The sequence below is a fragment of the Schistocerca nitens genome, chromosome 1 (assembly GCF_023898315.1).
Source record: "Schistocerca nitens isolate TAMUIC-IGC-003100 chromosome 1, iqSchNite1.1, whole genome shotgun sequence".
NCBI classification, from domain to species: Eukaryota; Metazoa; Arthropoda; class Insecta; order Orthoptera; family Acrididae; genus Schistocerca; species Schistocerca nitens.
The window spans coordinates 1,148,704,718-1,148,726,751 of NC_064614.1; the positions used below are offsets into that span (position 1 = coordinate 1,148,704,718).

The 22,034-nt window shown below is 38.3% G+C and overlaps 1 protein-coding gene and 1 non-coding gene across 2 annotated transcripts in view; one reads left to right on the plus strand and one right to left on the minus strand.

The window, feature by feature from the left end:
* Window positions 1-22,034, plus strand: part of LOC126199758 (calcium-activated potassium channel slowpoke) — an 872,527-nt gene that overhangs the window by 186,730 nt on the left and 663,763 nt on the right. Inside the window, exon 7 of the mRNA XM_049936649.1 lies at window positions 463-573. Coding sequence (XP_049792606.1) covers window positions 463-573 — 111 coding nt within the window. The remainder of the gene's footprint in view (window positions 1-462; window positions 574-22,034) is intronic.
* Trnat-ugu (transfer RNA threonine (anticodon UGU)) lies at window positions 17,136-17,210 on the minus strand. The gene has a single exon. It is a non-coding gene; the product is annotated as a tRNA-Thr (tRNA).

Sequence of the window (22,034 nt, forward strand, 5' to 3'; positions counted from 1 at the left end):
TTGAACAAGAACTTGGAGGGGACAGAAAACTACTGCTGTCACTTTTAACAGTGATTTCTGTAATTGTTGAGGATAGTTCATCATTATTTTTATATGTCAACTACCTGCGTACACTTTTGTATGTTATGTGCATGCATGTGCACATTTTCCTGTGCTGAAAAGTATTTTTTAGCTTAAGTGTACCTTTTTCTGTGTGTAGAACACCTAGATACTCAAGGACTTAATTGATGTTTAGCTGAGTTTGATGCAGGCAGTTGTGAAGAGAGAGGGCAGCAGACAGAAATATAAAGATTGAAAATATATTTGTATAATATCTCAGATTTTCAATGCTGAATCAATCGAAAATTGAATGATACATTTAAACATGAGAAACTTTTTATTTATTATATATCAGTAGCAAGTCAGTGTTTATGTGTGTTCATGGTATTATAGAATTAACTGATGATCTTGTACTTCCAACAGGCATATTGTAGTGTGTGGCCATATAACATACGAGTCGGTATCCCACTTTCTTAAAGACTTTCTTCACGAAGACCGAGAAGATGTGGATGTTGAAGTAGTCTTCTTGCACAGGTAAGAAAATTGATTTTATACTCTACAACTTTAACTTAACCTTTAAGAATTAGTCTGTTAGCTGGAGTTTAATCAGTAAGTCTAGTTTTAATTAAGATATAAGAATAAGGAGTAACTTTATTTTCATGAATGTGTCTAAGAGTAATGGTTTTTGTGTTTCTCAAAAGGGACAGAGAGGAAAGAAACAATGAAATAGTCTGTTATTATAATTATTATTATTTCTGCAGATAGTTACAAATGTAATGTGTACTAGGGCCTATCTCATTTCTCCATATTAACCTCTGCAATTTGATGGCGTTTTGATGTTTCATTAAAAACTGGCAAATTTTATTGTTACACAAGTATAAGCAGAATAAGAAAATAATGAAATATTCAGAACAATTCAGAAGTTAAATTTTTAACTTAAACTTTTTTAATTAAAAGTACTAATTATAAAATAGAAAGAAAATATAAACATACTCTTTTCTGTTTTATAGTAATTATTTTTTCCCATGTCACAATAGTGATGCTGTTATGGCATTGACTGCTTCATTGTTCCTTCTGTAATATTTCACTCTGTACTTGATATTTTAAAGAGAGTTTTTGTTGTGGTCAACCTTCCTCCTTTGTAAAACAACAGAATATTATACACTTCTGCTATCCAAACCTTCACTTTTGCATTTCACAAAAGTTGGCAATCACACCTTAAAAATGAGATATTAAGATGAACTCTACATTTTCAAGAAAAATATAAAGTGATTGGTGATAACCTAAATTCTGTTAGTTCCAACTCAATTAGAGCTTCAATGTAATCATTCTTTTGTGATTCACTATGTATATTGCAGTGTTAAAACCTTGGCTGTGCCAGTGCTTTCCACTCAAGCAAGTTAAATATATTATTGTGAAAGCTTGGAATTCACACTAGCACCATTTCTTCCTTCATGTATAATTTGTACATTGCGGTCATTTTCTGGTTCAAAAGTACACCTCTCTGTTTTCACGTGGAAGTCTTGTTATTGTTATTCACTGTTAATGTAACAGTCAGGAAATCCGTGGATAAATGAGGTTCTCAGTTGTTGTAACAATGCCAGATATTATTAGCCCAAGTTTGTGATCTTCCTAAGTATGTGGCTCTTCTAGCAAAGAGACCTTAACTTGGTTTCTATGTATAAATGACATTTTTGTGACAGCCAGCTTAGTTATTTCTCTTACTTTATCTGTATTTCTCTAACTTTATCTGATTCCTTAAAGTTAGACCCTGTGTGCCACTTATGTAAACATTCATGAAAAAGAGTTGAAAACAGTGGAAGTCTCATTTTCTTTTTTCATCCACACACCCTTGAAACTGCATTCTGTTTTGGTGATGGTATTTGTAAATGTTTGGCCTAAAATAACTTTGCTTCTTTGAAACCATATAGACATTGTTAGAGGTATAGTAATATTTGCTTCCAGGTTTAATGAGACATTTGATATTTTATATAAAAATTCTTGTACATATTTATGTGGATTCATTTCTGTTAACCATACGCTTATGAAGATGTACTACCCTCAACTAGAGTTTGCATTTCTTTTATCAGATGACAGAATGTCTCAGTTTGATAGCTTTTGTATCTGGTAGCCTTCATGTGTGTTCGTCTGTTTGGGTGTATGTAGGTGATTTTTATGTTTTTGATTGGTTGCAATATCAGTCATACAAGGAAAGGTCGAAAAGTAACACCCAGTAATTTTATGACCAAAATGCTTAACAAAAAAAGGTCATAAATGGACTTACATCTTGTACCTACTTTTCTACATAGTCACCAATGTTCTCAAAACATTTCTCCTATTGTGGTATCAGTTTCAGTATGCCCTGTTTGTAGAAATCCATTTGGTCGGAGTATAGCCATTTGTGGAATGGTGCAACTTAATCAAAGTTTTAGTGTAGGCTGAAGCATTCACAGTGGTTCTGTGCATATCCCAGAACACTGTCATAAGCACTTTCCTGGCAGGCTCAATCATTTTGAAATTTGTTCATACTGGGGAACCAGCATGTTTCCACTCTGTAGAGGCCTGCTTGGATTCGGCTTTATAGTAGTACACTCACATCTTATAATCAGTAAGTCATGCCCTTATGCACTATAACACATTAAGTGATCCAAGCTTGTCATCATTCACTGGCTCTTATGGTTGTCAGTCAGGTTCTTAGGCATCCAGCAAGCACTTATTTTATGAAATGTAAACATGTTATGAACAATATTTACACTGCTCCATTGGAAATATTGAACTGCTGCAATAAGGTTTGCAGTTGCACACGCTGGTCATCAAAATTTCTGCCTCAGTGGCTCCAACAGTCTGCGGTATTGCAGCTGTTAGCAATAGCCTAGAATGTGGCTAAGCCCTAGGGTTCACATGACCCTCTCTGAAGAATTCACACCACCTGGAGACATTGCTGTGTTCCATGCAGTCATTCCCACATACCCCATTCATGCCCCCCTAAATTTTGCTTGGTTTATGCTCTTTGGCCCACAAATATCGAACTACACAAGTTGATGACAGTAACATGTGCACCATGTTTGTTTTGTAGTTCAGATGCACATGAAAACAAAATACCCTCTGTAGCACAAACTTCAAACTGTATCATCATGAAACTTCAACATTCCAGCTTCAATACCATGGAGAAAAATTATTATTATGTGTTACTTTCCAGGCATCCCTCATATTAACTGTTTTACACACAGTTCAAGGAGAGTACTTGAAGATATTTTACTTCTTGTGCAGCTGTTGATAGGGCCATGAATTCAGCTTCTGAAATTGATAGAGCTACCATTTGTAGCCATTTTGAGTTCTGTGAAATTGTTTCCCAAGCTAACTTAAAAGCTGGTACATAATTTTAGTGAAATTGGAAATTTATGCACTGCAATTGAAGTTTGATTTCTGGTGTGCATTGATCTGCTTACTAGCTGCCAGCACCGAACCTGTAATTTTGTTTGTAGAAGCACACCGTCATTTTGTTGATTCTTGAATCAACCACTCTCTTACTGCATCACTAGTAATACTGACATGTGAATTCTCGTTCACCATAATTAAGGTTGTAAATCTGCTGGAAACCCATATAACATGAGTCCCTCTACCAAATTGTAATCAGTTTTCTTACCAGTGCTTCAAATTTGTTCAGTACTATAAGTGACATAACTTTTGACATACGAGCTTCCATATTTTTCTCGGAAGCAAAATGTATGTTAAGCAACCAGTATAGTAGCCCAATAAACTAAATAAACTTTTATCTTTGAACATTTTGAACATATTGTAAATTTTGGCATGCTTATTAAGGGATATTTGCTAAACTAAGTTTTGGGTACGCATTTGAATGTACAATTAAACATATTGGGGATAATGCTGTCCGTACAGTCTTTAGACTCTTTCAGTAGCTGCAATTGTTTTCCACAGTCCCTCAAGTTTTAGTTACAAATCAGTGATTAATTTCCACTCATTGTAGTTAGACATACTAATGAACTTTTCAAAAGTAAACAGTGATTATCCCCTCAAAGACAACTTAGGGTATTCAGTTATTTCAGCAAATAAACCTTAAATTTTTGTAGCAAAAAATATTAATCAACCCTGTTGAACACACATGGTATATGGCACTCATGAGTGTTAGTGATGACAATTTATGCCAAGCAGATACTAACTTTCGTGATTTTTTAAAAATTTTGTCAACAGATGGTACTTCATGGATGTGGATATTTTTGTAATCTCTTCTCTTGTAATATCTTCAGGGCACATAATGTTTTATTGCACAGCTGCAAAACTTGGTAGATATGCTGATACTTTATTGCAAAGCCCGTTTATGCAGGAAAAGAAAAACAACATTAGTTCCAGTCGTGGCCACCTGGTGCATATCTAGTGCTGTACACTGTTTGTTTGATGGTATGTTCATTTGTCCAAGAATCACTTCAGTATATTGTTTGTACATATGACATAGGACAGTGGTAAAACTAGTTAATTTACAATACAGTAGTCATTTTGACTACATTATTGACATAATCAAGATGCAAAATGATGTAGGTTGGTGTAGTACATTTCATCTACATGTGATAAAGCAGTCATTAAGTGGGATGGCATGATAAGCTCAACATAAACTTTATTAAGAATGGACAATTATTAAAATTTGCTAAATGATGTTTAGTTATTACGGTGTTCCATAAATTCAGACAAAGAATAAAGCAGTGTTCAAGCAAGAACTGTTTAAACTTTATTTTAAATGCATTTAATGTTGGTATGCGTTTTAGGTAACAAGGCAAATAATTATATGACATAGCTCCAGTATGATACACTCCTCTTGTGCATAAACTTGTATTTACTGTGTTCATGTGTAGGTTCATCTTCTGCTTAGTTTTACGTGTGTGTATATCATAGTTGTGTCGGAAGAGATTTTCCTTTTTTAAGATGCTCCCTTTTGTGAAAATTAGTATTTTGTATATATACAAGCTAGACAGCAGCAATATTTTGAGAGTTTTAAATAGGAGTCTACAGGAATCCTGGCATTTAGCCTTTTTTTATCACCCTGATAATCTTTTTGTGTATTTTAAATGTTTTTGTTGAATATGTGGAATTCCCCAAAAAAATTATTCTGTACACAAGTAGCAACTTTATGCTACAATGGTACATTGTCAGCACTGATGAGCAGCTTGTATTCCAAGTGAGAATGCTAACAGCGTTTCTTAGTGAATTCAGTCTCTTATTTAAATTGTTTAGGTGCACCTCCCACTTCAGTTCTACCTTTGACAAATTTTTTCCATCAATAGTGAAAACTGCGTTTGCAGGATGGAGGTTTTGTGTGGTGTGGAAGTTAACTGCCACAGTTTTTTCAGAGTTCATGATGAACCTATTGGTCCTGAACCAGTGCATTAAGGTATGCATAACTGATATTGAAGCCTCCTGCAGATTTTCCTTATTCTGTGATTTAATTAGAATATTAGTGTCATCTGCAAAGAGTACAGTGATTCCATCGTGTACTTTACTAGCCAAGTCATTTATATACAGCAGAAATTGGACAGGTCCCAGAATTAACTCTTGTGGGATTCCATACTTGATTTTTCTCCTCATCACTGTAGACACTGGATATTTTTTTTTGTTTCACTATCTTTGTGTTTTATTTCTGTAATCTGCTGATGATGACTTCCATGTTGTCATTTGACAAGCCATAATGTGAGTGAACAGTGTAGCTATAGAGCAGCGAGACAGCACACTGTTAGTGAAATGGTTTTATGTGATTGGCAGCAATTACAGTGCTGCATTGATAGAGTATCACCAACTGAAAGGCCTGAGGACAGGCCTAATATGATTAGATGATTGAAAGAAGATGATAATGAAATCTGAAAACATGGGTGAGTGTGGTGTGGCACCAGAAGAGGAAGGTGTCCTACCCCAGTGGAAGTTATTGAAGATGTTACTCTTGCTGTAACTGATCATGCAGTGTATGCCTTGGGTAGTGCTAGTACTGGGGCGTTTTCATGAGAATTGTCCATTCCATAGTCAGGAGTATGGAAAGTTTTGTGGTCTGTTTTACACTGGTATTTGTATGTGACCCAGATGGTGTGGCACATGAAACTTCATGACCTACAGCAACATTCCAAATTTACTCTTTGCTTTCTGGCTCAGATCAAAGTTGATGGCATGTGGCAGGGCAATATTCTATAAAGTGATGAGGCACAGTTCACACTACAGGGTGCAGTGGATACACAGAATTGCTGAATTTGGGGTAGTGTTAAACCACCTGTTGTGCATAAAGAGGCATTACACTCTCTGTATGTGAGTGTGTGATGGGATTCACAAGCACTTTTAATCTCAGTCCATTCTTCTTTTAAGAGAATGTACCCACAGGGCATGTCATGTGTACCATGACATTTGCACATGATCAAGATTCCTTGTATAACATGTGCTTCCTGCTTTGGAACAGCCACCTCATGTTGCTTGTCCAGTGAATGATATGCTTAATGCAACTTTTCACAAACTTATTACCTCCATAGGTTTCCCAGATGCATGGCCTGCAAGATCACCTAATCTTAATCCGTGTAAGTTTTGCCTCTGCGGATATCTTGTCAAACACTTTTATGAGGGACATGTTACATCTCTACCTGACCTGAAGACTAGTATCCAGGAACAAATTGCTCAGATTCCACTGGATCTGCTGCAAGTGCCTGTTGATTGTGACATCTTTTTGGATACAGCATCTTGTTGATGACTGGTGCTCATATTTAACAAATTTTCTAAGCTGTGGTTAGTAATAGCAACAACACTATGCCTTTCTCTCTTGTTTGACCATTTCTGCCTACATCCTGTTCCTAATCCAATACATATGGAAACATTTCGAAGCATCTTTCTTGCATTCACAGTGCCAGATTTGTACCTGGTGGCCAAAATTGGAACTATGACAATTTTTCTTCTTTAATTAGAACCACCTGATACTACAAGATATCACACAAAACAACAGCTGTTAGTTTTACAACCTTGTGGAGAAGAGAGATTGCTACTCACCATGTAGAGGAGGTGTTGTGTTATAGACAAGCACAATAAAAAGGAATGTTAGAAATGTTCAGCAATTTGGAAACACACACACACATTCACACAAGCACAACTTATGCACACATGGCCAATGTTTTCTCCAAGCACTTATGCCCGACTGCAGCTGCAGCTGAGGTGAGCACTGAAATATAGCTGAGGTAGGTAGTGGTATGGAAGGGGTGTGGGTGGGGAGGGGGAGAGATAGCAGGGTAGTTGTGAGTGTAGATGCTAGTGTTGCCTATGGGAGCATGTAGGAACGTGGTCGGGGGGACAGAATAGGGCTGTTATATGCAACATCAGGGGACTGTTCTAAAGCAGAGGGTAGAGAAGGGGAGAGGACTACACATGTGCATTGGTGGAATAGAAGCCATGTGTAATACTGGAATGGGAGCTGGGCAGGGAATAGGCAGATGGAGAATGGGAAATAGCAAAGATCGAGGCCAGGGAGGTTAGGGAACGAAGGATATGTTGTGCAGGGAGTTCCTACTTGTGCAGTTCAGAAAATATGGTGTTATTGTTAATAATTCAAATGACACAGGCTGTCAGACAGTTGTTAAAGTGGAGGGCATCATGTTGGTTGGCATTCTTGGCAACTGTGTGATCTAATTGTCTCTTGGCCACAGTTTGGTGGTGGCCATTCAAACAAACAGACAGCCTGTTGGTAGAGTTGAAGTTTGGAAGTTGGAAGTCAAGGTACTGGCAGAATTGAAGCTGTGAGGATGGGTCGTGAGTTGTGCTTGGGTAGCTCAGAAGGTAGAGCACTTGTCCGCGAAAGGCAAAGATACCGAGTTCAAGTCTCGGTCTGACACACAGTTTTAATCTGCCAGGAAGTTTCATATCAGTGCACACCCCACTGCAGAGTGAAAATCTCATTCTGGAAACATCCCACAGGCTGTGGCTAAGCCATGTCTCCGCAGTATCCTTTCTTTCAGGAGTGCTAGTTCTGCAAGGTTCGCAGGAGAGCTTCTGTGAAGTTTAGAAGGTAGGAGTCAAGGTACCAGCAGAATTGAAGCTGTGAGGATGGGTCGTGAGTTGTGCTTGGGTAGCTCAGATGGTAGAGCACTGGCCCACGAAAGGCAAAGGTCCTGAGTTCGAGTCTCGGTCCAGTACACAGTTTTAATCTGCCAGGAAGTTTCAGCCTGTTGGTAGTTAGGCCGACATATAGAGTGCAGCACAGTGGTTGCAGCTAAGTTTGTAGATCACATGACTGCTTTCACAGCGTGATTGTGCCTTTGATGTGGTAGGGGATGCTTGTAGTGGTTCTAGAGTAGTTAGTAATCGGAAGATGTACAGGATGGGTCTTGCATCTAGGTTTATTGCAGTGATGTGATCGAATTGGTAAGTGGGTTGGAAGCAGGGTTGGAGCAGGTACAGACAAGGCTACTGCATAGGTTGGATGGGTGGCAAAACTACTTTTAAGAGCAAAATATGCTGAGCTGAGATTTTTAGCCATCTTATCAAAAGATTATTTTCATTTTTAGATCATTGTTTGTCTGCTATACTAAACAGTGTTACATACTGAGTTCAGTTAATATGGTCCCAGAATTGTCTTAATTTTATTGTTCTTATTGAAAAACAAATATTTCATTTAGGCAATTAGGCAAGGAATACATGACTGACTGATTACATTAAAAATATAAAACTCTTCACTGTTATGGTAAATAATGCAAGAATATTCTTCAATCATGTAATTGCTGGTGTAACTTTTGTCACAGTGGCAAATTATGCTTCTGTTAAAGTTAGTGATGTCATACGGCATAAAAAGAGACAAAAAATACATATCCTGTTATAGATCTTCTGCCCTCTTTTCTTCTCCTACCAAACAAGGTAGTGCAGTGGTTGGCACACTGGACTCATATTCAGGAGAACGGTGTTCAAATCTGCATTGCCCTGATTTAGGTTTTCAAGATTCTGATAAATCTCTTCTGGAAAATGCCAGCGTGGTTCCTTTGAAAGGGAATGGCTGTTTTTTTCCCATTGTTAAGTCAATCCGAGTAAGTGCTATATCACTAATTACCCCCAATGTCTACAGGACATTAAACTCTAATCCTTTTTCCTTCCTCTTTTTTCTTTGCTAGTTAGAATAAACTGGGCAAACAATTGTTATTCTGTAACATAGACACACATCCCGGTTTCGTTTACGAAACCGGTGAATTGACTTTAGACTTTTCCAGTATTGTTCTATAGATTTATATTAACACATGTCTGTGCAGTTAACTGTAACATTGATGTCTGGTATTGTAGCTCTTATCTATATATCAAACAACATAAAAAAAATTCTGTATGTTTTGTTCACCACAAATCTTGTCAATGGATCTGATTGCAGCAACATCTTTCAGGGTTTAGAACTTTCTGTATTTGATAATTTCATTAATAATTCAGGGGTAATGGAGAGAACTTTCCAATTATCAGATGCATTAAGTCATCAAGGGGCATACAAAATTGCCTCCCCTTCACACACACACACACACACACACACACACACACACACACTCACACACACACACAGTCCAGCTACAATGTGTCAGCTGAATGCACACTGCCTGGACTGCAGCACAGCAGATTAACTGTATTGAGGATTTGTGTAGGGTGGGTTGGGTAGAGGGAGAAAAGAGGCTGAAAGGGAGAAGAGGGGTTGTGGAAGGGTGGTTCACAGCACAGAGGGAGAGAGTAGATGTATAGAATACGAATCTGGGAAGGGGGTGGGGGCAGGCGACAAGTGTATGGGATAGGTGTGCAGCACCTAGCCATCAGAGCAGATGGATGAGGTTGTGAAGCAGCCATTGAACTCGAGCATGTCATGTTCAGCAGTATACTGTGCCACTGGCTGGTCAACTCTACTCTTGGCCACAGTTTGGGGTGGCCATTTGTTCTGGTGGTCAGCTGATTGGTGGTCATACCCATGTCAGATTCTGAGCTGGTATATGTCATGTCTGCTTTCACAGGTTGCACTGCCTCTGATGGGGTTGGATAAGCCAGTGACAAGACTAGAATGAGGTGTGCTGGGCAAATGAATCAGGCAGATTTTGCACCTGAGACTTTCGCAGCTTGGTTGGCTGGTTTGAGGCATAAAGGGATCAAACTACAGGGTCATCAGTCCCCTTTTGCAGGGATATGGGCTTTATAGCAAAAGTCTGGTAGTCAGAGTGTCTTAGGGACAGACCAGGATGTTGTGTAGATTGGGTTGGTGGTGGAATACCATTTTAGGTAGGACGAGAAATATTGTGGGTAGGATGTCCCCCATTTCTGGGCATAAAGATAGATAGTTAAAGCTCTGGTGAAAGATGTTCATTTTCTTTTTCACTCATTGTCATTACCCAATATCACCTGTGATTCTGGGTGATGAGCAGTGTTCTCTTTTGAAGCTGGTTCTTGGAGAGGTGTAAGGATTAGGGCTGTGTGAGGATATAATGTGGGAAATCTCTTTGTAGACTGGGTCTGGGGGATAGTGCCTGTCTACAAAGAAGGCCTTTGTGAGACCTTCAGTGTACTGATAAATCCAATTATTGTTACTGCAAATATGCTGTCTACTTGGGATTGTCTGTCGTTAGGGAAGAAAAACATTAATCATCCTCCCAGCAGACATAGGCTTCACCACTGTCATGATGAATCACATTGACTACCTGACAGAAGGCATCCACAAAATGTCTGACTCCTTCACCGTTAATTTCTGCTTCAGTGATCCTATCCCAGAAATCCAAAACAATCTCCAGTCCATATTCAAATCCTTATGCCCATCCCAGACTTGTTCTCCCGAATCCATGTCCCTCCTCACCACAAAAATCACCTGTACACCCACATTCTACATACTTCCCAAAATTGTTAAACCCAACAGTCCTGGATGCCCTGTTGTAGCTGGTTACTGTCCTCATATTCCAACAATCTTCACTCTTTTTGACCAGCATCCCTTACCAGTTGCTCATAGGCTAGCTTCATGTATTAAAGATGCAGACCTCTTCCTTCAGTGGCTCTCCTTCAGTGTTGATCCCTTCTCCCTATACACCAACATTCCCTCATGCCCAGGAGCCTGGTGCTTCCAAATACTACCACAACCAACATCCTTCTGACTACAAAATCACTACCTCACTCTTTATACATTTAACCAATTATGTCCTCACACATAATTACTACTTCTTGGAGGGGAGGATACAAAACAAATCTGTGGTGAGGCCATTGTCACCTGAAAGACATCCTCCTATGTAAGTTTGTTTATGGGTAATCTACAGAAAACCTTTTAAAAGTCTTTCAAAACACCCTCATCCACAACTACATCACCTTCTTCCCCATTCACTTCACCTGCTCATCCTCAGTCCATCATGTCACCTCCTGGATGTTAACCTCTATCTCTCTGGTGCTTCCATTCATTCCTCTGTTCATATCAATCCCGTGAACTGTCAACAGTACATGCCTTTGGACAGCTGTCATACCTTCCACACAAAAAAGCTCTCATGTAGACTGGCCACTAGGGGATGCCATACCTCCAGTGATGATAAATCTGCCATACCTCCAGTGATGATAATTCCATAGCCCAGTATACTGAAGGCCTCACAATGGCCTTTACAGACAGGCACTATCCTCCAAACCTAGTCTACAAACACATTCCTTCCATCTTATCTTCACATGCCCCTAAACCTCCCACCATCCCTCATGAACCAGCTGCAAAAGAGCGGCCACCTCATCATCCAATATCACCCCAGACGGGAGAAACTGAACCAAGTCCTTCACCAGGCCTTTGAATATCTATCTCTATGTCCAGAAATGAGATACAGTGTACCCAAGTAGCATCTCACCTCTCCTGAAGTGGTATTACACTGCCTACCCAATCTATGCCACTCTCACTCTCAAACCCTTGCCCCAGTTGTCATATCCCTATGCAAGACCCAGGTGCATGACCTGCGTGATTCACCCAGCATATCCTACTCTAGTCCTGTTACAGACTTAGCCTAGCTTGTGAGATGGAGGGCCATTTGTCAAAGCAGCCATGTCAAATATCAGCATTTTTTGAGGACCTGATCACCAACCAGAATGAATAAATGAATGGCCATTGCCAAATTGTGCCCAAAGGAAGAGATGATTACTCAGTGGTGGAACTGCACACCTACTGGCTCCTTTCTACTCATAAGCCATCCTTCCAAAACCACTCCTCCTGCTTCCTGCCTCTCTTCTTCTCTAGCCACCCCACCCAACACAAACCCTCAACCCAGTCTACCAGCCAAACTGCAGTCCCAGCAGTGTATTCAGCCAACACAACATAAGTTGCACATTTGTATGGGTGTGTGGTATTGGTTTCCAGAAAGAATATGGTTCATCAAGCACTCTCATTTGAAATTTACAGCAGCAGGATATTTGAGTCATCAAAGCTTCCAGCAAGGTGTCAGCTATCAATTTCACACTGATATAAACTGATTTGCTTCATGAAACTGTCAAATTTGTTTTATAGGTTGCTTGTGCTTGCTTCATTCTGAATAAGACTTTGTGGAATTTTTATACAAGTCCATCTTTATTGTGCATAGCAGAGTGTAGTCACATTCAGTGTAGTCACAGTCAGAATGGCAGCAATTAAAATTCCTATCTGGCGTTCTACATGGTTGTTTCCCATATTGCTTAAGTCAAATGCTGAGATGGTTCCATTGAAAAACACATTATCAGTTTACTTCACCAACCTTACCTCAGTCAGTGCTTATGTTCCATCTATAGTGAAGTAGCTATCATTGGGATATCGGACTCAATCTTTGTTCTTTCCTTCCTCTTTTGTTGTTTATACCTTTCTGTCTCTGCACAACATTGGAGTAACCTTCCATGCTTTTCTAACATTTACACAGAAATATTCATTTCCCACATACTAATAAATTTAAAACTGATACCAGTTTTGACTATGGAACACATTTGAAAGCACTTGTTTTGAATATGCTTCCGCAACATTTTATTTCCTGAAGATGAATGTTGCTCATTCAGAACTGGTAACACTGTAAAATTACTTATAGATTGTATCAGTGAATAAATACTTTTGAAATTTTTTCAAGTATGGTAGATTCCATTACAGTGATATGTTGTACTTGCCAAGCATTTATTTATGCTACAAGTCTAACCAGTTTGTCTGAGATTCAAGTTCTCAATGTGCCTCTCATCTATTTAAAGACTGACTATACAATACTGAATCCTTGCTGTGAGCTACAGTCAAAAGTGAAACATCTATCAGTACTTTGGTTACAAATTTACAAAAACAGTGCAATAAACTGTGCAGTCATATCAACTTTTATGTTCTGAGAAGAAATTATTTAGCTATATAGGTACAAGAACATCATCTTTTCTTTTTCTTTAAAAATTGCCTTAAAAACTATATTTCTTATTAATTTTCAAGTTTCGTCACCTTTATTGAAGGAAAAATACATGTTCCATTCCCCTTGAATCCAGAAACTTTGTAACTGAATAACTACCTGGATTGTCTAACAACATGAATTAGTATGGATCATTATTCACAACATGGAATAGGCATTGTTCGGCAGTGAAACACATTTAAAAGTAAACAGTTGGGTATTTCTCTCAGTTATTGAAAGAAGTCCTCCATTAGATGACCGAACACACACACATACATAGCCACTTTAGTATCTAACAGTGATTTGGATTCCATGCATAACCCAAATATCAATATGAGCTGCAGGTCAGAGATACTTTGCCTTCATACTTGACCAGCAGCTTGCTCCCCCCTTGGTGTTATATTCATATTATTCTTGTGGTGAAGAGGATACTGCATGTGATTCACATTTCATCAGGTTCCTTCTCACAGGTAGGAAAAAATTCAGAATGTAGAGTTGGCCACATTGACAAACATCCCAAACAGTCTTGCCAGTCGGATTTTTGTAGTACACTGAAATTCTGCTACATTCAAAGATGAACAATACAGAATTTATATTTACTTCGTTGGATAATGTATGAAAATGCAGTGGCCGAAACTCGGTGCGGAGGAAAAAAGCTCTTCTTCCACCTTTTTTAAAAAAATTATTTACTGACACAGAGGTTTGGGCACCAGTATTTATCTTTGTGCCTACAAGGCGTGCCTGTGTAGCACTACATATATTCAACGGCAGAAGTTAGTTGTGGCGGCACCTACCAACATTATTCAGAACTTCCGCTTGCTTTGCACTCGATTCTAAGCCGCAGGCGGTTTTTTGGATTACAAAAACCGGAAAAAAAGTGCAGCTTAGTTTCGAGTAAATACGGTAACAACTATCAACACAGTCATACACAACAAAATAAATGAAAATACAACTATGGAAGAGTTACAACTACTAGTTTATATAGGAGCACTCACTACACTAAATATACACACTAGGCAGAGATCAGAACCAACCAACACACAGAAGAAACCCACAAAACCAACATGGCAACACAGGCTACAGATCAGAATAGAAAAACTGAGAAAAGACATCAGACAGGTAACACAATTTATAAGAAATGAAATATCAGACAGAAAACGAAAAAGGTTAGGTAAAATCTCACAACAAGAAGCGATAGAGCAATTATATGAAAAGAAGCAGAAATTACAAGCATTGGCCAAACGACTTAGAAGATACAAAAAAAGTGAAAATAGGAAACAAAACCAAACGTTCAACACAAACCAAAAGAAATTTTACCAGACAATAGATAACACACACATTAAAATAGACAATCCACCAAACATAACAGACATGGAACACTTGTGGAGCAACATATGGTCAAACCCAGTACAACATAAAAGGCATGCACGGTGGATACAAGCAGAAACAGACACATACAAGATGATACCACAAATGCCTGAAGTGATAATTTTGCAGCATGAAGACACCCGGGCAATTAATTCTACTCACAATTGGAAAGCCCCTGGAAAAGATAAAATAGCAAATTTCTGGCTAAAGAAGTTCACCTCAACACATTCACATCCTACTAAATTATTTTACAGTTACATTGCAGACCCATACACATTCCCTGATACACTTACACATGGAATAACTTATCTGAAACCTAAAGATCAAGCAGACACAGCAAACCCAGCTAAATATCGCCCCATAACCATGCCTACCAACAATATACAAAATATTAACTTTAGTCATTACACATAAATTAATGACACATACAACACTGAACAAAATTATAAATGAAGAACAAAAAGCCTGTTGCAAAGGAGCACGAGGATGTAAAGAGCAACTGATAATAGATGCAGAGGTGACATATCAAGCTAAAACTAAACAAAGGTCACTACACTACGCATACATTGATTACCAAAAAGCTTTTGATAGTGTACCCCACTCATGGTTACTACAAATATTGGAAATATACAAAGTAGATCCTAAATTGATACAGTTCCTAAACATAGTAATGAAAAATTGGAAAACCACACTTAATATCAAAACAAATTCAAATAATATCACATCACAGCCAATACAGATTAAGCGTGGAATATACCAAGGAGACTCATCAAGTCCTTTCTGGTTCTGCCTTGCTCTGAACCCACTATCCAACATGCTAAATAATACAAATTATGGATACAATATAACTGGAACATACCAACACAAAATCACACATTTGGTATACATGGATGATCTAAAACTACTGGCAGCAACAAATCAACAACTCAACCAATTACTAAAGTTAACAGAAGTATTCAGCAATGATATAAATATGGCTTTTGGAACAGACAAATGTAAGAAAAATAGCATAGTCAAGGGAAAAGACGCTAAACAAGAAGATTACATATTGGATAACCACAGCGACTGCATAGAAGCGATGGAAAAAACAGATGCCTATAAATATCTAGGATACAGACAAAAAAATACAAATATTAAAGAAGAACTAAAAGACAAATATAGACAAAGACTAACAAAAATACTGAAAACAGAATTGACAGCAAGAAACAAGACAAAAGCTATAGACACTTATGCTATATCAATATTGACCTACTCATTTGGAGTAGTGAAATGGAGTAACACAGACCTAGAAGCACTCAGTACACTTACACGATCACAATGCCACAAATATAGAATACATCACATACATCCAGCAACAGAAAGATTCACATGAAGCAGAAAGGAAAGAGGAAGGGGATTTATCAACATAAAAAACCTACGTTATGGACAGGTAGACAATTCAAGAAAATTCTGTATAGAATGAGCAGAAACTAACAAAATACACAAAGCAATCACTCATATAAATACATCGGCTACACCACTGCAATTTCATAACCACTTCTACAACCCTTTAGATCACATAACATCAACAGATATGAAGAAAGTAAATTGGAAAAAGAAACCACTACATGGCAAGCACCCGTATCATCTAACACAGCCACACATCGATCAAGATGCACCCAACACATGGCTAAGAAAAGGCAATATGTACAGTGAGACAGAAGGATTCATGATTGCAATACAGGATCAAACAATAAACACCAGATATTACAGCAAGCATATTATTAAAGTTATATATGACGGTAGTATCTGTTCCCGAAAGAACAGTTACCGTGGATGACCATGCAGCTTTGCTAGAAATGAAATGATAATTAAATGGACACCCTAGCTGCAAACAGGCGTTGATGTACTTCATTGAGGACATGTTGAAAATGTGTGCCCCGACTGGGACTCGAACCCGGGATCTCCTGCTTACATGGCAGACGCTCTATCCATCTGAGCCACCGCGGGCAGAGAGGATAGTGCATCTGCAGGGACTTATCCCTTGCACGCTCCCCGTGAGATCCACATTCCCAACATGTCCACACCACTACATTCGTAGTGCGCCTAATAGATGTTTGCCCATCATACTTATTACTCGTGGCAGATTAATCTACCAAGTCCCGTACAAGTTCGGGCATAGTGTGTGCGTTCGCACAAGAAGGTCAATGGCCGGGAAGCCATATTTTAATTACATATGACGGTAGTATCTGTTCCCGAAAGAACAGTTACCGTGGATGACCATGCAGCTTTGCTAGAAATGAAATGATAATTAAATGGATACCCTAGCTGCAAACAGGCGTTGATGTACTTCATTGGGGACATGTTGAAAATGTGTGCCCCGACCGGGACTCGAACCCGGGATCTCCTGCTTACATGGCAGACGCTCTATCCATCTGAGCCACCGCGGGCACAGAGGATAGTGCGTCTGCAGGGACTTATCCCTTGCACGCTCCCCGTGAGATCTTGGTAGATTAATCTGCCATGAGTAATGAGTATGATGGGCAAACATCTATTAGGCGCACTACGAATGTAGTGGTGTGGACATGTTGGGAATGTGGATCTCACGGGGAGCGTGCAAGGGATAAGTCCCTGCAGACGCACTATCCTCTGTGCCCGCGGTGGCTCAGATGGATGGAGCGTCTGCCATGTAAGCAGGAGATCCCGGGTTTGAGTCCCAGTTGGGGCACACATTTTCAACATGTCCCCAATGAAGTACATCAATGCCTGTTTGCAGCTAGGGTGTCCATTTAATTATCATTTCATATTATTAAAGATCCCAATACCACAACAGATAAATGCAGACTTTGAAAACAACAAATAGAAACAGTAGACCACATCACAAGCGGATGTACAATACTAGCAAATACAGAATACCCCAGAAGACATGACAATGTAGCAAAATAGTACATCAACAACTTGCCATACAACATAAACTAATAAAACAACACGTTCCCACATACAAGTATGCACCACAAAATGTACTGGAGAACGATGAATACAAATCATACTGGAACAGAGCCATTATAACAGATAAAACAACACCACATAACAAACCTGACATCATACTCACCAATAAAATGAAGAAATTAACACAACTAACCGAAATATCCATATCGAATACAACAAATATACAGAAGAAAACAGGAGAAAAAATTGAAAAATACATCCAACTGGCTGAGGAAGTCAAGGACATGTGGCATCAGGATAAAGTTGACATTATACCAATTATACTATCAACTACAGGAGTCATACCACACAATATTCACCATTATATCAACGCAATAGAGCTACATCCAAACATATATATATATATATATATATATATATATATATATATATATATATATATATATATATATATATATATATATATATATATATATATATATATATACAAGTACAGAAATCTGTAATTATTGATACATGTTCAATTGCTCGAAAGTTCCTAAATGCAATGTAACATATACCATACAGTTAAAAGGAAGTCGCGCTTGATTAAGGTCCGCGTCACTTTCCTTTTTTAGCCAGACATAACGTCTGAGAAAGGAAAGAAATAATAATAATAATTTTGTACCATAGATAACATTGGAATGGCAACAAAACAAGCAGATATTATGGTCCTCAATTTTTTAATTTCTGTATATTCGTCTGTTCATCTCTATAAGTGATAGCGGGTGGTTGTATTATGAGTTCCACCGAGTTAATATTGTTAAAAAAGTCTGTTCATCTCTCTAAGTGATAGCAGGTGGATGTATTACTAGTTCTGCAAAGTTAGTATTGTTAAAAATCTGTTTGTCTGTATAAGTGGTTGCGGGCGGGTGTATGAATAGTTCCGCCGCATTAATATTGTTCAAAAATGTGTATTCTAAGCAAACAAGAGGAATTTGCATGAGCAGAGGAGGGGTAATGATCATAACCAGCTCTATGTACAATGGTGATAACAAGAAGTATGTAACTTAAGTGGTGAATGTTGATCTTAAATGTATTGAATATTGAAGGTCTTTTGATATTGGTGCTAGTTAAATTTCACTCAGGATATGTGTACCTTCCAAATTCTTTTAATTATTCTTTCAAAATTTACCTTTCAATTATTTAAGCAGCAATTTTTAATCAGTTTCCAATACATATTACATTCTATTCCCCTCGCCACTATTAAATGGTGACCATTCAAAGGACGGCACTTAGCGGAATATGAACAGACCTTTCAGTTGTTGAGATAATTTTTTTTAGAGATAAATGCTCCATTTTATCATTACAAGAAACTAATGAGGCCTTTGATGCATTTGTTATATGTCCGTGAGATTTGAACTATTAACAACCTGAAGGAACAAATTAAAATTAAATACTGCCTACAAATGAGACACACTGGGAATGATGATTTCAGCGGTTAAGGTAGGAAGCTGCTACGCTGTGTGCTTATATAGCCACGCTTGGTACCGTCTCTCCCGCAGAAAATAATCTTTTCCTTCCAATTAATATCCTTTATGGAAAGTGCATTTCTATAGGAAAGACAAAAATTTGTGTAAAGTCAACATTAAAGTGCAAAATAAATAATTCAGATTCTGTAAGACAGTATAAGAGAATAATCAGCTTCATTAATGAATACTCATATAAATCTGCTTTAATTGAAAAGTAACGATACAAACAAAAATTTAATGTTTAAATTTTTTTTCTTTTTATAATTTTGTTAAACACTGTTCACAATGGAATCATAGGAAATGACCATTGTTGAAAACTCATTACAAAATGTAGTATGCCAAGATGGCAGAAATCTGAGCTTGGCAACAGTTGAAAGTAATGCACCAACTCGTGAACTGGCTGATGACTACCAAAACAACCAGATTGGCGTCCTACTGTTAAAAATTGAAGACACTGGTGATGTAACTAATCATGATGTCACTTTTATGATGCTTGATGAGACAGTTTCTCATTTCTCACCGGGAAATTTTTTTTCCAAATAGTGAAACTGAAGCGCACGACAGCGAAACTTCCTCTGGCTATAATGCTCACTATGTTATGAATGCAAGAGCAGGAAACAGTTCGAAAAATCAACGTAAATGCTAGTGACACCCACAATTTGACACAACTAAGCAACTAATAACACAACAGTTTACAAGACAAGAATTTCAAGGAAGTGTAACACAACAGCTTAAGGGTGTAACACAGCAGTTCACAAGACATCAGGAAAATATGGGACAACTGTTTACACAGCAAAATTAGGCATTTAATGATTTCAAGAATAGTATTAGTCAACAGCTCAGTGAGGTGAGCAAAACTATATGCACCAAGTTATCTGATGAACTATCCAGGAAGTTGACAGAGCTTGGTAAACAACTAAAACAAGAAATAATTATCGACATGTCCCACAGTATAAATATGTTAACAGAAAGGGTAATATCCATAGATTGTAAATAGTAACAACTTGAATGTGAGTTGCAAAACCTTAGTGAAGCATATTCTCAAGTTCAGGAGACGCAATCCCAAGTAGATGCGTCAGTAAAAAATGTCACGAATACAGTCAGCGAGTTGCAAGACATATGCAAAAACCAACCCTCAGAAATAGAGAAGTTGAGCCTAAAAGTAGATCATTTAAGTTTAGTCAGAATTTGCCAAAAAAACAGAGAGATAAGTTATGTGCAGATGTAAAGGAAATAACTGAAAAAGCTGAAGCCGGGATGCTGGATAAGGGCAGTACCCTTGCTGAAAAGGTAGTGCCAGAAAGCAAAATTTATGTAGATACTGTAGAAGAAGCTCTAAAAGAGAAAGAAAGTAACTTCTAGCTAAAATAGACATGGGTTTAAAGGAAGCAGAGGAAAGATTATGAGGCAGTGTTGCTAAAACTACTGACATTTCAAAACAACATATGACAGAAAACGAACATATGCTTTTGGAGAAGTTAGATGCCTTCACTGGTTATCCACAATTCTGGGTTAGCCAGTCAAAGGAAAGTAGTGAAGGTCGCACAATGCAACAACACTTGCCAGCAGTTGCACCTGTGGAGCAAGTGCAGTTGCCCTGCACTACCCCACAAGCGAACATAGACACACCTGTCACTGACAGCGCGGCCTTTTCATCAACATTACTTGCAGATGAAGGACTACTTGGGCATCGACAATTTCCAATATTTACTTCTGAAGAGAAATAACACACACTCGTCTTTATCAGAGCATTTCAAAATGTTTTACCTCGAACCTGGACTGAAGCCCAGAAAATTAGATTTGTTGTTGGATACACACAGGGTGATGTTCTGCTATGGGCTACGGACATGGTGGAACATTGCCACTATTATGAACAGTTTGAGAGCACATTCTGGATAAGTATTGGTCTGATGCCATACAAGAGAGGCTCAGACATGAAGTATTCATCCCAGCTCTGTTCAGTAGCAAGTATGGAAGCTAAAGGGGTTATTTTGAATAATATTTTAATAAAACCAGGTACTGGACGAACCTGGTATCTTAAGTACATGTGCTGAAAATGTTAGAGCTGTCTTCCTGCCCACACTAGGGAAAAATGCATTACCATCCCGGAAACGGACACCGAATACATTCTATCTGTACTTGACTCAATAGATTTAATATACAAAGAGAGACCAGTACAGCCGAAGCCTGTTATTATGCCGAAAGTGGCACAGAGATTTACAGACCAACAAGTAAACATTGGATTCGTAGTACAAAACGGATGGCAATCTTATCCCACCCAGACCTATGGTAATGGTAATGGTAATCACAACAGCAGTGGAGAAAGCCATAAATACAAAGGTGGATATAAAAGAAATGGACAAAAATTTAGCAAAAACAATTACAAAGTGCGAGTAGCATATGGCCAGCCTGTACAATATGTACATGCACAAGCTACTGGCAATAATCAGCTGATCGCTTGGCAAATGCAAAACAATAACAGACAACCAAAAAACCCACAGACGGTGGAATTCAACCACCAAAGTAATACACATTTGCCGAATAATGCACAGAGGCAAAGAGAATTTCAGTTGAGAGCCTCTCAGGATACTAGTTGTGTAACCAAACACCAAGGGTCAACATAGTGTTTGTTATACCTAACCTAGAAACCAATGCCACCGTGATACCGGGAAACTTGAACCAGTCATGGTGGGCCCCCTTTCTGTGAGCTTGGAGGAGAGTGGGGCCATGAGGTTGATCAACACTTGCTTTATCAGATACGATCAAGGTAGGTATACCCTCTAAGTTGTACATACGTTAACAATATTAGATTTAG